General features: G+C 36.0%; 1 protein-coding gene and 1 long non-coding RNA gene across 5 annotated transcripts in view; one reads left to right on the forward strand and one right to left on the reverse strand.

The window, feature by feature from the left end:
* Window positions 1–15,858, forward strand: part of LOC141450037 (uncharacterized) — a 300,684-nt gene that overhangs the window by 98,764 nt on the left and 186,062 nt on the right. The gene's annotated exons all lie outside the window — the stretch shown is intronic.
* LOC141450035 (uncharacterized) overlaps window positions 729–15,858 on the reverse strand; it is a 233,999-nt gene continuing 218,869 nt past the window's right edge. For both annotated transcript variants that reach the window (XM_074120037.1, XM_074120035.1), the window contains exons 2-4: window positions 4,696–5,057; window positions 4,097–4,574; window positions 729–2,309 (exon numbers count right to left, since the gene is read on the reverse strand). In XM_074120037.1, coding sequence (XP_073976138.1) covers window positions 2,047–2,309; window positions 4,097–4,574; window positions 4,696–5,057 — 1,103 coding nt within the window. In that variant the 3' untranslated portion in view covers window positions 729–2,046. The remainder of the gene's footprint in view (window positions 2,310–4,096; window positions 4,575–4,695; window positions 5,058–15,858) is intronic.

Raw genomic sequence — 15,858 nt, forward strand, 5'->3', positions numbered from 1 at the left:
AATGTAAAAAAACTTTTTCCAAAATTGTTCAATTTTACATTTCTTGATTTTCACCATTTCCAAAAACGCACACTATTTATTTATTTTTTTTTTGGTCTTCATTATTTCTTTTAATTTTTCTTTTTTTTAAAAAAAAAAAAAAAAAATTTTTTGTTTTAATAGTTTTCTTTGTTTTTAATTACGTACGTATATTTTTGCACATTTTTGTTATATTATTATTATTTTTTTTTTTTTGTAAATTTTTTATGTTGCTTTTTGAGGAAGATTAGCTGTCCTTATTTTATTATTATTACTTTTCTTTACAAGTATTAAATATAATTGGTATTTCTAGAATCTAAAAAAATACAAATATAACAAATAAGTAAAATGAGAATTCAAAAAAAAAAGAAAAAAAGAAGAGTAATCTATCGTTGTTCGAATTAAGACGAAAATATATAATTTATTTTTTATAGTTACAATATACTCGTATATTATTATTTATACAGCATTAATAAACTACGTAAAAGGTTCTGGCAATTTATTTTTTTTGTATTTATTTTTATTTTTTCGTTATATACTAATGTGAATTTTGTATTTATTTTTAAATTTTAACTTATTTTTGGAAATATCACCATTAGGGTTTTTTTTTTTCCTTTTTAAGAAAATGTTTATTTATTTTGGTAAAGTCGATGTATTTTTTTTTCTTTATTATTATTTATTTTTTTTATAAAGACTGATTAGTATAATGCTTTTTTTTTTTTTTTTTTTTTTTTTTTAATTTTTAACCTTCCATTTATTTATTTATTTTTTATTTATTTATTATGGTTCGTACTACTTGGATAGAAATTGAATTATTTTGTAAATGTATCTTTTTTCGTTTTTTTTAATTTTTTATTTTTGTATCTTTATTAATAAAATTAATAAATTTTTAATTTATTTATTTAAGATTATTAAATGAGATTGGGAGACTTTATTTATGGATATAATTAAATTAGTTGGCCGCAAGCAATATTTTAAGATAACTAAATTTTTTTTATCTGACAGATTTTTATTATTATTCATTACTTTTTAATTATGAAGAGTGGAATCATATGACCACGACGTGGCGTACTTACAATTTAAAACTTACTCTAGAATAAGAGATGGCAAGGTCCAATTTACAATTTCCTTTTGTGTGAGGATTAAGAAATAGAATTATACTTGTTGGTTTTTGAAGATTTATCTAGTAATTCTTAGAGTTTAGATTATTTTCGTGAACAGAGTAACAAATTTTTATGGAAGATTCCTTTTTTTATATATGTTTCCTGCTACAAGAGATAGATGGACCAAAAATTAACACAGAAAAGAAGAACAATGGAGGAATAAAATTGCTCTATTAATTATAAATTCAAAAATAAAGCTCCCTGATTAATGGACTATTTATTAATAGCAAAATTTATTTTATTTAATTAAAAAAATAAATAAATAAAAAAAATAAATTCAACGGAATTCCCAAAAACTAAATATCATTTTTTATTTCCCACAATTATGGGAATCCCACAGTGGGGATTATATTTGTTTCAAAAGTGTCGGGTCGGCTATTTGGAATTTATACTTTTAAGTTTAATAAAATTTATTTATTTTTATATCACTTTTAAATTATCTATTTTTATTAGGTACGTTAAAATATATATTTCTATTTAATTGAGCTGTAAGAAAATAAATAAAAATAAATAATTAAAAAATTAAATAAATTAATGCAAACACATCAAACATTAGAATCAATTAATTAATTCCCAGTTACAAATTTTTACAATTTATTTTTTAAAATAAATAAATTATCACTGCACATTTTTTCTATTAAATTTTAAAAATAAAAAACAAAACCCAAGTAAAATAAAATAAATATTTATAAAAACTTTATTTTTTTAATCCTTATTTATTATTAGATTTCTTTGGTTAAAAATTGTATTTTCAATATATTTTCTATTTGTTTTTTTGTCTTTTACTTTATTTATTATTTTTTTCAAGATAAAATGTTCATTGTTTTCTCTTGGCGAACTGTATCACTGAGAAAGACCTTGTCTGCTACTGGACTTGGACAGTAGATCTAACAGTTTCGAACACCACTTTCACGTCTACACCATCATTCTCTTCTTTTACGCACGCAGATTCTAGATGTTTGTTTAGATAAGATTTTAATGCAAACGTTTTATGACATCTATTGCATTGGTGATTTTTATCAGACGAATGTGTTTGCATATGTGCGCGTAGATTTGAACGATCTGCAAAAGCTTTACCACAATGTGCACATCCGTAAGGTTTCTCTCCAGTGTGTGATCGTAGATGACCTGGAAAGATAATATACAAATAGTCTATATAGTTTGAAAATCCTATTTTCATTCTATATTTCTTCAATCTTGTAGAAGAATATTTTTATCTTTAGATTATGTTATTTAGATTATAAAGGTAGAAGCTACATTATGTCAATAAGGTGACAGCAGAAGTTCTTCCCTTACAAAATTGTCGTACTTAGGCAATTATCCCGTAGGGGGAAGTGGATTAGCCACTTCTTCAGGGTACTTGGCATCCCTGCGGGTATCCCCAGTCTAAAAACATGAACATGAGCAACATATACTGTTACTACACCCCATTAAATTTAAACTGTATACATAGGGGGCATAGTCATCTGTACAAGGAGGGGGCTTATTAGCTCGGATCCGTTGGTGCAGATTGTTGTGTTCAGGATGAGGAGGAAATGGCCTCTCACTGGCCTCTCGATTGTTGCAATCGAGTTGGTTGTGCTATGAAACCTTTGGCTCTTTAAGGCCAAAGGAGGTAATAGCGCAAAAAGAACTAGTAGGGAAAGTCTTGAACCTCTTTAGCAGGGGAGAGGCGAAGGAGTTTATTAAAGGCTATTCGCCGAGGCTGACTGCAGAATTAATCCGTCAAGGACGCGTGGGACTATAAGGACGATTGTAGGCCTATTAGCTGGCCACTGCAGGCTTAGAAAGCACATACATTGCATGGGCCTGGCAGCTGATAGCCTTTGCAGGTTCTGTCAGGAAGAGGAGGAAACGGCACTGCACGTTTTGTGTCAGTGCGAGGGGCTCGTCTGGGCTAAGGATGTTACTTCTCGGGGACGAAAATTCAAGGCCTGTGAGCTTTACCCAAGAGCCGCTCTCCAGCATTAAGAGTCTGATTAAAAGGTCTGGAGGGTGAGCTTTAGAGTGAGGGGAGTCACAATAGATCGCAGTGGAGTAGGCCTTGAGGCCGCCCTAGTTTAATCTATCTATCTATTAGTAGGGGAGGTTTCGTCTACTACGTAGATCCAAATGGGATGGTACAATAAGCCTCTTTTGGCTGCGGTACCGTGGGGCATAGGTCCCAACTCGAAATCTAATCTAATCTAGGCAATTAGGGAACCCAGCAGTACTTCATACTCTTCCCTCAGAAAAAAAAATGGGGTAACCGCCCAGTAAATAAACGGTGAAGTCGATATCCTCATTCTTTGCTAACAAGAAGTCCTCATCCTTCCTAATTATAAGAAGAAACGCAATAATTGCTTTACAAAGAAGCAACAATGGTTTAGAAAAAGATTCTGTGCGATTTCTTAATGTGCATTTTCCAATCATGTTTTGGTTCTAACAAATGTACGTTAGTTGGATTGAAAAACTCATTATCTCTTTGAAAATTAGATACTTGCTTATCCCGTAAAGGAAGAGAAATAAAGTTCTTTAGGGATTCTAACATATCTGGGGAGGAACCCTAGCCTAAAAAACATGAATTCTCGTTTCTCAAGAACAGTACACATTAGTTCTGGAAGATTGTTTACGATTGGAACTAATTGGGATTACAGGTCAGGTACCTCAGGACGCAGCATTCTTTAACACATACTTGGCAATTTGGTTAATTCCACAGTGCTCGATAAAACCATAGTGAAATCCTTGGTTAGCATTTTTGGTGCCGAAAGGTTTCACTTTGTAGCTACTCCCTTTACGAAATCAACCAAATTTAGAGCAGCTTACAAAATAGTAGGTAAATTGGATCATCCCATTTGATTTGGTGTTCAAATTGATTAATAGGAAACCCCCCTCCAAAAAAAAAAGACCATGTTTACGTAAAAATATTTACCTACCTTGTAATAACCAAGGCCGTGAAAACAGTTTCCCGCACACCCCGCAAGCATGGCTCAATTTATGCGTCAACAGATGCATCGCTAGCGCTGGCATACTGACGTAAGCTTTACCACAGGTGTTGCACTTCTTGGCCGATTGTGAATCTAAACTACGATGCGTTTGTTTATGCCTGGACAGGTTGGACGATGTTGCATATTTTTTGCCACATTCTGAGCACGTGTAACGACCACCTTTGTCGCCATTACTGTCGTCCGCTTCATTGACTACACCATCGTCGGACGACGATGGGCTTAATGGTGCCGCTCTGCCGGTTGGTGGTGGTTGTTGTTGTGGTTGCTGCTGTGGTTGTTGCTGTTGTTGTTGTTGTTTCCTATCTTTGCGATTTTTAGATCTGCCATCGGTGACTAGAAGAGCATCATAGGTGTATACGACGGGACTAGGTACAGACGGTTGGGCTGAGCTCGGACTTATGCCAACCTGTTTTTATTTTAAACAAAAGGAACCGCTGAATAATTTATTTTATGTCAACCAACTCGTGAAAAAAAAAAAAAAAATTAATAAATAATAATAATACATTAGCTTCAGGCAAAAAACTTACTTGTGGATTTGGGTTATTATTTTCTGCATCGGACGAGTATTCAGAATTTGGCGGCGTTAAAGGTGGAGGCGGTGCTACGTTCGGCCTATGGCATTGATTTGCCAATGGTTCTGTGGTTTCGCAACAATGGTAAACAGGTTGTGCCGTTGTATAGAGATCGACAACTTCAGTGGCGGGTGCAACAGCCGGATAGTGTGGCGTAACTCCAGGCGCAGGCAACGGTGGTAATGATCTGGATAATTCTAGGAGGTCGTGTGCAGCTTCCGTTTCTTCAACGCTTCTCAGTCGAAAGATTGGTATGTCACCGTCGTGGCATACCACTTGGCCGTTTCTATCTTCGTCGTGAGGCATGTAGCTGTAGGCTGTAACAAAAGAACAGAAAAGATATGCAAGATTAATATCTTTTTTTGCAAAGCAATGCAATATTAGCTATAAATTTAGTCAATAATTGCAGAGAATATCTGAAACGAACGTCTAGTTGACTGAGTTCTTTCTGTAAGTCCCCCAACAAAACAAAGACAGCTCTATCCAGAATACAATCCTAAACATCGTAGGACTTGATTTTCTTCAGCCAAATATTCCATCTTAAGAAATCCATTTGAAATCAGAAATATAAAAAGATTGCCAACTCATGATTGTAGATTACCCAATGGTTAATTCATTGAAACATATTCTTTTTTATATGCAAGTTTATTTCAGTGATTTCAACAGTTATTTCGTCGAACAATAACCGTTACTGTTAAATTTAATTATTAGTGTACAAACTACAAGTAGATCTTGGTTCAACTTTTTGTGTCTCTTTTGAAAACAATAACTTTTTCATATTATCTACAATTTCTTAGGAAAGTTATTATTTTATTTTAGTACTTTGGTTGCAGAACCACTTGCTTTGTTAACGACCAATTAAAAAGAAGGAATTAAATTCTAGTTTTATGCTAGATAGTTGCAAATTGATTTGGGTTTGTTATATTCATGAGATGCGTTAGTTGGCAATTTAGATTGATACCTAACCTCTCTTGAGTATTTATTAAAGAGTAGGCGCCACTATATACTAGACCCGCAATGCTAAGATGTATTGTTGGTTTAGTGGGTTCGATTCCCGGTGTCTAGGCCTTGGATTTTATTTAATGGTTAATATGAGAAATTTATAGTAAAGTATGTTTACTAGTAGCCTCCGTCCACGGCACCTAATTTGGTAGTTGGACCTGAAAGCCTGCCTAAAAAATAGGCATTACTTTACTTATTATTATTATTTTTTTAAAATATTTTTATTAAAGTGTGAAATTTTCCATGTTTAGTTCTTCTTTTCCTAAAATATTTCCTCTTTTTAGGTCCCCCAAAAAAAGTTGGGAGTTTAAAATAAGTTTTTACAAAATATCTCTTCTCTCTCACTCTCTCTCTTTTTCTGTATCTGTCCAAATCACGTGTCTCTGTTCAAATCCACTATAATTTAAAATTCAATAAATGGCGACAAGTAGAAATCGATATTACGCTTAGATGTAAGTAGAGAACGTATTGGTTAGGATAGGCTTCTTTGTAAGGCTATATTTCAGTGTAATGTACGGCTTTACAATCTGCAAACGTTGGTGAGGATTAATATGGGTCAAATATTTCGAGTTTGAGAGAATATTAATGGGTTCGAACCTTGAGACTAGTATTAAGAGGAAGTGTGAGTGGGAGGAGACAGAGTTTCATATTTTATTATTTTTTAATTTTCCTTCTTCATCTTTAAGGTAAATTTCTAGATAATTTTTGTTAATATAGTTTATCAATTAAAAAAATTAAGTTCGTTTAAGCATTTAAAATCTTTTAAATAAATATTTACATTAATTAATTTGATTTTTTTTTAAGAAGTCAATAATAAAGTTGCAACGTTGCAATGCTGATAGATTACCCGCATTATGGTATAGAGTCTCTATATGCAATTTATTGAAATGCACTCTAAATACACCGGGGGATACAATGTAAATTTAGTTAGCAAAGCTAACCTAAAGCTCTTTGCATCGTTGCCAGTTCAAGAGCAAATCTATCGATTGCTTTTCCATCTTCTCCTATAGGACGGATGGAATAAGGATAAGGCAGTCAGGCATGATGGCCAACTGTAGGCAACTACATTGTATAATATAGGGTTGCTTAGTTTGCCTAAGTAAGGGATTTGATGGTGAATGCAGAATTTAGTTGATGTAACATATAGTATACCTACGTAACTTCTAGAATTAATAAAAGATCTCAATTAGTATAATATAGTTACCTATTTAAAATGTAGCGTATTAAGTGATACGTGAAAATGTGAATTGAATTTCACTTAATTGAATTTAGTAAAAAGTATATTCTGGGATAAATTATCCTCCTTGCAGGTGGTTGCTTACATTGCCTCGCCACCACTGTTAAAATTCGAAATAAATGTTCTTAATTTTTTCTAACTGATGGGAAAATTATTTAACAGATTTTTCCAGAAAAGTTTTTGAAGAAAAAATAGGAACAATTTTTTTTTAAAATATGGCCCTGATTAGGATAAGGGAGGAAAGCCCGTAGATCCAGCGGTAAATTTCTACTTATCATGTCTGGCAATTGTTCTACGTCTAAGATCAAACAAGAAGTCCGAGAATCAGAGCACTGTGTCTTTAACCAGTTAAGCGCGTTTTACGCGTATACACTTCAAACTAAATCTCTATTACGGTGCGTTCGACGTGTATCACTCGTTGTGAAAAATATAAAATTGGCATTAACTATAAAAATTTGAAATTTTAATAAAATACAATAAGAATATTATTTGGTGGGATGTTTCCTTGTATCTTACCAATAGAACTGCGGTGGGAGTCAGCCAAATGATAAGTGGTTGGTTCATGTTTGGTCTCCGCATTAGAGATTGGGTATTTCGCTTACAAATAGAAGCTCTCGACCCTTGTGCAATGCCATTTTTATCTTAGTTAGAAATTCAGACCTCTCAGTACGAGTATGATTTCATTTTTCATAGAATTCAAAGCTCTTTTCTATCTTATAAAAAGCTCTTGGCGTCCCCTAGTTAACTAGAGGCAATGCATACGTGAAGCGGTGCAAGATTTTTTGAATGAGCACAGAATGCTCTGGAAATCTCAAGCCCCAGAGATTGTAGAAAAAAGTCGCTTGCAGTGACTATTATGACGTTGTAAACTTTTGGGTTGTTTTGCCCTGCGTTCGACGTGTATACACTGTCATTGTCCGATTTTAATTGCGCACACTGTGTGAGGTTTTTAGTACTAAATTCCGCGCTTAAATGGTTAACTTCGGCCGGTCTACAGAGAAAAACACTCATCAAATTTTGTTTAGAAGATTTTTGTTTTTCTTTCCAGTCTCGAAAAGGTGATAGATTACTTCAAAATGAAGTAATTTAAATCAAGTATTAAAGCAACTACTAAGCGAATTTCTTTATTTTGTAGCCAAGATAAGGCGATGTTATATCTAAGTAAATAAAATGTACAACTTGCAACAACAATCAAGTCCCCGCTTTCTTTACAATCGCTTTTAACGTAAGAAGGAAATTACAACCATTTTATTATCTATATAAGAACCTCCATTAAATGTTATATCTATATAGTTGACTGGGTTTTACTGGTTTACTACAAACAGATAGCGTTGTATGCGCGCTGGTCGGCTGTGGTCTGCTCGGCTAGAGCTTAACCAGTCCTGGAGGAGACGCTATCATTACAGCTTTATCAGTATTTATTAAAGGGGTTTTTATTACTAAGGAAAACCCTTTCCCGGCCGGACTTAGCCATGAGGATCTAACATTGCAGGATAGGAGAATGCACAGGGACTAACTAAATGTTCAACTGGGTTTCCCTACTATGTTCCTATTTCTAAATGCGATAAAGAGTATCATTCTTATTGTGGTAGAATCAGAAATAAAAAATTCAATTTTTTAATCACCACTTAAAATAATCGCGCACATAACACTTGGCAATTATATGATTGAACAAGTTGATTCGTTCATTGGAACCTTAATCCTTAGGGACAACGCTGTATCCCTAGAGATAAAAAGAAGGAGTATGTTGGCCATTAGGTGCTATTATGGCTTGAATAAGCATATGAGAAACAATCTAATATCAAAAAATACAAAAGTGTTTCTCTATAAGATCCTGATCCGTCCTGGATGCTGCAAGTGTTCGAGAGAAAAGTTCTTCGACGAATTTTTGGCCCTATTAAAGAGGGCACGATTTGGAGATAAAAAGAAAGAATCCAGGAACTACAGCATCTATTCCAGGGAAGCAGACATCGTAAAAATAATTAGGCTTGGCAGGCTCAGATGGGCGGGCCATGTGGCAAGGAAGGTCCTGAGTTGGAAACACCCAGACGGCTTCTGCAAGAAGATGTACACAGAGTCAGGAGAATGGGCAGGCCTAAATTAAGATGGAATGATGGGGTAGGGCGTGGATGCCAGAGACCTGCTAGGAGTGAGGAATTGGAAAGTTGCTGCAATGGATAGAGAGGACTGGCAGAAGCGGATTGAGGAGGCCAAGGGCCCAGTAATGGGCTGTAGCGCCGATAGTAGTAGTATTAAAATAATAATTATTATACCCGGGTTCGAATCCAGCTGCTGACCCTTAGGAGCTTCTTACAGCTCACTATCCGGTGATGGACAGTGTTGTCTGTAAGGAGAGAACACTGTCCGGAGGCTGGCAGTGCACTGAAAAAAAGCTCCGGGCGCCGATAACCTTAGATTTTGACGCACCTTAAATCATTAAAAAAGTAATAATTATTATTATAAAAAGAGAAGGGATTAGCTATGCGGTTAGCATATTGGGTTCCCACGCGAAGGTCCCCGGGTTCGAATCCAGCTGCTGACCCTTAGATTTTCTCTTCCTAGGTGCATCTTACAGCTCACTGTCCGGTGATGGACAGTGTTGGCAGTGCGATGAAAAAAAGCTCAGGGTGCCAATAATCTCAGATATTGACGCGCCTTAAATTTATATAGGTGTATATATACTATATATATATATAAATATAATACAATGTAACACATCCGGTTGAGAGCTTTATTGCTAAGTTGCAATCGGGTTTCCTGTTTGGACCAAATCGAAAAATGAAGTTTTAGTTTTCTCCTATTTTTAAATTTTTGAGGGATACTGGAGACAAACAAACACACGTACATCAACTCTAAGTACCATTATCTTGACGTTACGAAATTACTGGAAACTCGAAATCGGAAATAAAAATCAATGAAGAGAAAGTTATCGATTAGGATCGATTAGGTCAAAAGAATTTGATTTTCATATTTCATGATGGAAAATTCACGCTCAGAGCTCACTCTGCGAAGGTTATCGGAAATTAAGTTATTTAGAAAAGCTGGAGAGAGAGAAGCAGGTCAAATATTTACTAGCCCTACATCCTCCAAGCTCTTTTGGGATCAATTAGATTCTCCAAAGACTTAAGGTGGAATGAGGGCATCAACTTCTTCTCTTTCGTTGCTTGCTGAAATATTAGGGGATGAGAAAGTGGAGGAATCACTGAAGGCACTAGAAGAGAGGGACAGAGTGGAGAACGGTATACACTGTGATCAGAAAGGAAGCAAGTGGTAAGGGCATGGAAAGGCCGAGAGCCAGAGAATGTGTGACCTTTTGTAAAAAGGTAACGGGGGTTGTTGGGGTGTATGTGCGCGTGGAGATGAACAAACCTCTCTCTCACTAAATGGAGGCGGTAAAAACATCTAGCTAATAGAGAAAACTAGAAGCTGTAGAGTGGTAGTATTTTGATTTCCTGGAGAAAGACAACACAGCCCTCGAGTATGGGTGGAGCTCTTAACGTCTTAAATTTCTTACTCTCTGGAAAGGAAAAAGAACAAATATTTTTAGCGCATGTTTCTCGAACTCCTCCCTAGGAGCGGCCCTAACATCCGGTGGTGTACGGAGAGGAGAGACGCGCGCACGAGCCATTGCACGTTTACACAACATTCTATTTCACAGCTGGTCTACACGCTGTGCAACTAAGTTCGTGAGTGGAATCAGATTTCCATGTGTATTTTTGTAGTAGAGAATTGTACGAGCTATACAAACATACACATACACACAGCGCTCCTGGCGAGAAATCGTATAACGTGCACAGCATTAACCGGAAATGGTATAGAGTTACTTCCTCTTTCCCCTGTCTGGGCACCGAGTTTTTTTTTCCCAACAAAATGTCCATACCATAGACAGGCTTACTCCATATTAATGCTAGCTAGGATGTACCGTTTTTCCTTTTATGTATTCCATTTTTACTAATTTAATTAACTCCACTGTCTCGGCCTAAAAACCGGAATTCCAACATGCCATGTCTGATCGCGAAAAATCACCTACCACTTAGCGAACTTATTCCAGACGAACTTCACGAAGAAACTATTCAAATAACTTTCTGTCTTGAACTCATTTATCCTGAAACAAGAAAAATAAGTCCTGTCACTTCCACAGGATTCTTAGTCCAAAGCTTAGAAGCGAAAAAAATAACCTGATTGACACAGAAATAACTTATTTAACGAGCAAAGTACGAACTTCTCCTTATTTAATGAAGTGACAATATTGTAAAGTTTTTTTCCAAATAACTTTACTTACACAACTAATGCCTGCCACTAGTTATTAAATATGTGGGTTTGATTAACTAATAAAACTCGCTAAAGTTGTAAGTAATAACCTGATTTATTAACTTATTAACATTACTCACATTAACATTTACAAGCAACTAACGCTATTCATTACAGTCACCATTTACAACAGTCACAACAGTTTACTGTTACTTACTCACTTCGTAACGCCACAAAACTGTTCCCCGACTGACCACTGGTCCGCACTGCACCGAATTGCACTAGTCTCAGCTACACTAACACAGCTCTACTCATCAACTGACTAATTGCCCAACTAGCTACCACTGAAGCACTCCACAACACTGACTCTCTAAGACAAACTCCAAAACTCACTGACTGACTAGAAACTGCAAGACTGTAAAACTCTTAGAACTCGATTAAAAACTGATTAACAACTCGTTAAGAACTCCTTTTAACTGCGTGTGCCCCTCCAACTGGGACTGCCCTCCTCCAACTCTCTGAGCATAAGTTTCCACGCCCTCCTGACGTTCATTGGCTGGAGAAAACATACTGCCACCACCTCAGCTGGGGCCGCCCTCCTCCTACTCTCTGTTTCGCTCCTACCTGTCAATCACTGGCTGGGAAAACACATATGCCACCAACCCAACTGAGGCCTTTCTCTTAGCTGGCTTTTACACAGGTCACTAACTCCTTGAACAATCTAGCCCTTTCCTTTCTAGTTCAAGTAGAGACCGGCCCCTTTGTCTACACAGTGGTGGCCTGATACCGACTTTGGTCGCTTAACCCCTAGAACAATCTAGGCCTTTCTTCTCTGCCACAGGTAGATACCGCCCTTTTGTTTATGCAGTGGCGGCCTGTTACTGACTTTGGTCGTTCAACCTCTAGAACAATCTAGGCCTTTCTTCTCCGCCCAGGTCAACTTCGTTACAATATTTTTGCTATAGAATTGGAATTAGAAAATTAAATATTTTCCAACTAGCCGATCTAATTTTCTTTCATCCACTAAAACTTGAACAGCTAATTCTGGCTCCATTAATGAACATGAAACCATATCTTCTTATCTAGTTTGGATCTAGAATATTTTATTCTCAAAGAATTAAACCAATTATGTGATGAAACCCTGAACAAATCGTGACCGTTTTTTTCTGTTCACATACCTCTTTATTTGCAAAATAGTACTAACTGCATTATTTTACAAGACAGAACATTTAACCATGTGTTATTTTCGAAACAAATATCTTAGAAATCACAGCTACTTTTAGCTTCTAATTATATTATTTGAAAGAAACCTCTATCTTTTCCAAGAGCTAAGAATAAATACAGCCTCCCGAAACTCGATGAGTTATCAGAGCTGTGGTTCCTTAGCTCAGTTTTGAGTTTAGTCCTGTTTACTCAGATCAGGAGGCATTACAACAGCCAACTCATTGTACTTAACCTCTTTCTTTCAAGGCATCATAAACTTTTCGAAACCATAGGTTTTTCTTTATTGTTACAATTAGATATGCAAGGACTTAACTTTCGCCGCTAGCCTTCTTGATCGAGAAGTTATAAATTTGGGTTATTTGTTTCTGTACAGTTATTATTATTATTTTATTTTATTTATTTTTAATGATTTAAGGCGCGTCAACATCTGAGGTTATTCGCCCCCGGAGCTTACTTCAGTACACTACCCGCCTCTGGAGAGTGTTCTTTCTCACTGGCTAGGATTCCCTAGGATGTATGGGAAAGTTTAGCTGCACGATAAGAAGAGGGTTTTGTGTGGTAGGGATAAAAGTGATTTATGGATATGTTTGTAACGGGAAAAGAATTAGGCCTTTGGTGCAGGAAAATATTTAGGCCTCGCGTGTGGAGGGTTACAAAATTCCAATCGATGCTGGGCCGATTTGATGATTTTCATTAAAATTTATAATTTTACGTCCATAATCATTTCTTAATAACATGATGCAGTTCATGAAACTGCACTTTCAGATAGAAGCTTAAATCCACCTCAGAACTTGAAACAGGATTTACCTAGGAATAAGTTACTTATAAAAGTCAGAAAACAGTCAAAACTCAGTCGGAAGAATTCATCGCGTCTTCTTCGTAAAGGCAACCTATGCAGAGCCGCGTTCGGAGTTGGAGCGCCAGTCTATTTTGGCAGCAGAAGTGACGTAGTTGGCAGGAAACGCTGCGAGGGACAACAAGAAGACCAGAATCATCTCACGTCATTTTACAACTGGCTAACAGGAATGACGAGGAGTTAAACAAGTTGTTGTCGGGTAGTAACTATTTTGCACAAAGTGGGTTCTATCCAACATTCAAGCTGTCCTGGCTGCCAAAAGAAAACTGAGAAGAGCTCCTAAATTATTGCCATTTTGCAGACATTTTTCAATGTATTCAGATCTCTGATATATTCTTGTTGGAAACTCAATTTTCGGTGAAATTTAACATGATCAGATTAACCAAAAATAAGAGAAAGTGAGTTAAATAAAGCGTAAAACTTTACAAGGGTACTTTAATCTTTACGATGTCCTCAAATTTTGTTGTTTGACGTCAAGATTTGATGGACGCCAGTTGAGTGATGGTTGGTGGCGAGGAGCGGAAAAACAACAAAACTTGAAAAGACATTATTGGTTGCATGTAAAAGCAGACTAGAATAGTGGTTTTGGATCTTGGGATAAACGACTATAACTTTGGTGGAAGTGGGCCGCCAGCAATCTGTAGAAGAGTCGAGTTTTGCTTTACCTGGCTGTTGGAGTGAGGGCACGGAACAGCAGAGAGCAGCGCTGAAGGAAGAAGAAAACTACCATTTCCCAAGAACGATCTTCCCAAACTACTTTTCTTTAACGAGCGTTCGGATTAACACCCCTCCTCCTCTCTTTACGCGCTTCTTCAAGCACACCATCCTCTCCTCTACAGACAGTTTAGTAGAGGCTCTCAAACTGGGCTGGCAGCTACTGCTCCTGCTGCTGTTGGTAGTGGAAAAACCGACGCTTACCTTTTATTTCTTTCCTCCTACATTCTCATCCGATCCTCTCTTTGTACTCCTTCGTTTTGCCATAAGGATAAAACTAAAAAAAGAGAAGAGAATTAGAATTTCAGAGAGAAAGAGAATATTGTTATTACTCATTCCCTTATTGCTCACAACGCTAACGCACTCTATTTCACAAAACTCTCTCAAAAGATCTCTTTATCCAACTGCTCTTCGGCCCCCCTCCACCACCAAACCTCTTTGAACAAGTGCGTCAATCCCATCAAAGAAAGTTGGTGTGCTTCTTAGTAGAAAACTTTTTTTTTTTTTAGTAGGCCGTGGTTTGCATGTTAATACATGCAAAAGTTACCTTTATAAGAGTAATACCAAAGTTGTGGTTAACTGTAGAAAGGGATTCTTTAACAACATTTGGTTCGAAATTCCTGGCCTAGAATAAAATTATTTATAGGTTTATACCTAGGGAGATTAGCATACGCATAGAGAAAATGATGACTGTAAACAGTATTTGCTAATTTTTGTACAGGTGGGCTTTTACATCAAACTACCACAAATTAGGTGTCGTGGGACGGAGGCGACTAGCAAACATACTTTACTGCTAAATTTCTCATATTAACCATTAAATAAAATCCAAGGCCTAGACACCGGGAATCGAACCCACTAAACCAACAATACATCTTAGCATTGCGGGTCTAGCCTCTTAACCGCTCGACTATCATGGCGCCTGGTTCAATATTATAAAGTAGTACCCACTTTTTCAGGCTGGCTTTACATCCAACTACCAATTAGGTGTCATGGACGGAGGCGACTAGCAAACATACTCGTACTTTACTGTAAATTCTTCAAGGCCTAGAGACAGGGCATCGAATTCAGTACCACTATACATCGTTTTTATTTTTTTCTAATTTCTAATAAATAAGAGAGTTCAAATTCTGATGAAATTTAGAAAAATTTGAAAATCAGGAAAAACATCATTATAACAATATTCCAGTTTACTCCATTTCTGGAAATCTTCCTTCATAATTGGCCTGTTTATACAGGACACCTTGTAAATAATAATATATATTTTTTTTTTTTATTCCTTTATTCTTAAATTCACAACTGCGTAATACAAAACGCAACAAGCAAATATGATATCGTAAGGTTCATAAATGTAACATATAAAATAAAATAAAATATAAAGTAATGTTCCCTATTATTGTATGAAATTCCGTAGATTTCTGATGAACAGAATACGAGATATTGATATCTAAAGTTTGGGCGTCTTGCAAAACCTCTAAATTTCAAGACGCTATATCTTCTCTTCTATAACACCCAAAACGATAATATTTCATACAATTGTAAAGACTAATGTTCCCTGTAATTGTGTGAAATTTCTTAGATTTCTTAACCGTAGAAACCGAGATATTGATACTATTAATGTCAGTTTAGTTCTTTTCTGTTAAGTATTACGCTAGAGTTCCCAGTTGCATATTTCAGGTTATTGTCTTTTGAGGTTGGCAGGCATTTTTTCAAAAAAAGAATCGTAAGTTACTTGTGCTCATTTAACACCGTTGTGATCAATTCACCATGTTTTGATACCCGAACTTCTATGAGCTCAAAGTTATCCTTGTTTGGTCAATCTCAGAGACTTAGGATG

This window comes from Rhodnius prolixus, unplaced genomic scaffold (assembly GCF_049639745.1).
Source record: "Rhodnius prolixus isolate KJV_2025 unplaced genomic scaffold, Rpr scaffold_2, whole genome shotgun sequence".
Taxonomy (NCBI): domain Eukaryota; kingdom Metazoa; phylum Arthropoda; class Insecta; order Hemiptera; family Reduviidae; genus Rhodnius; species Rhodnius prolixus.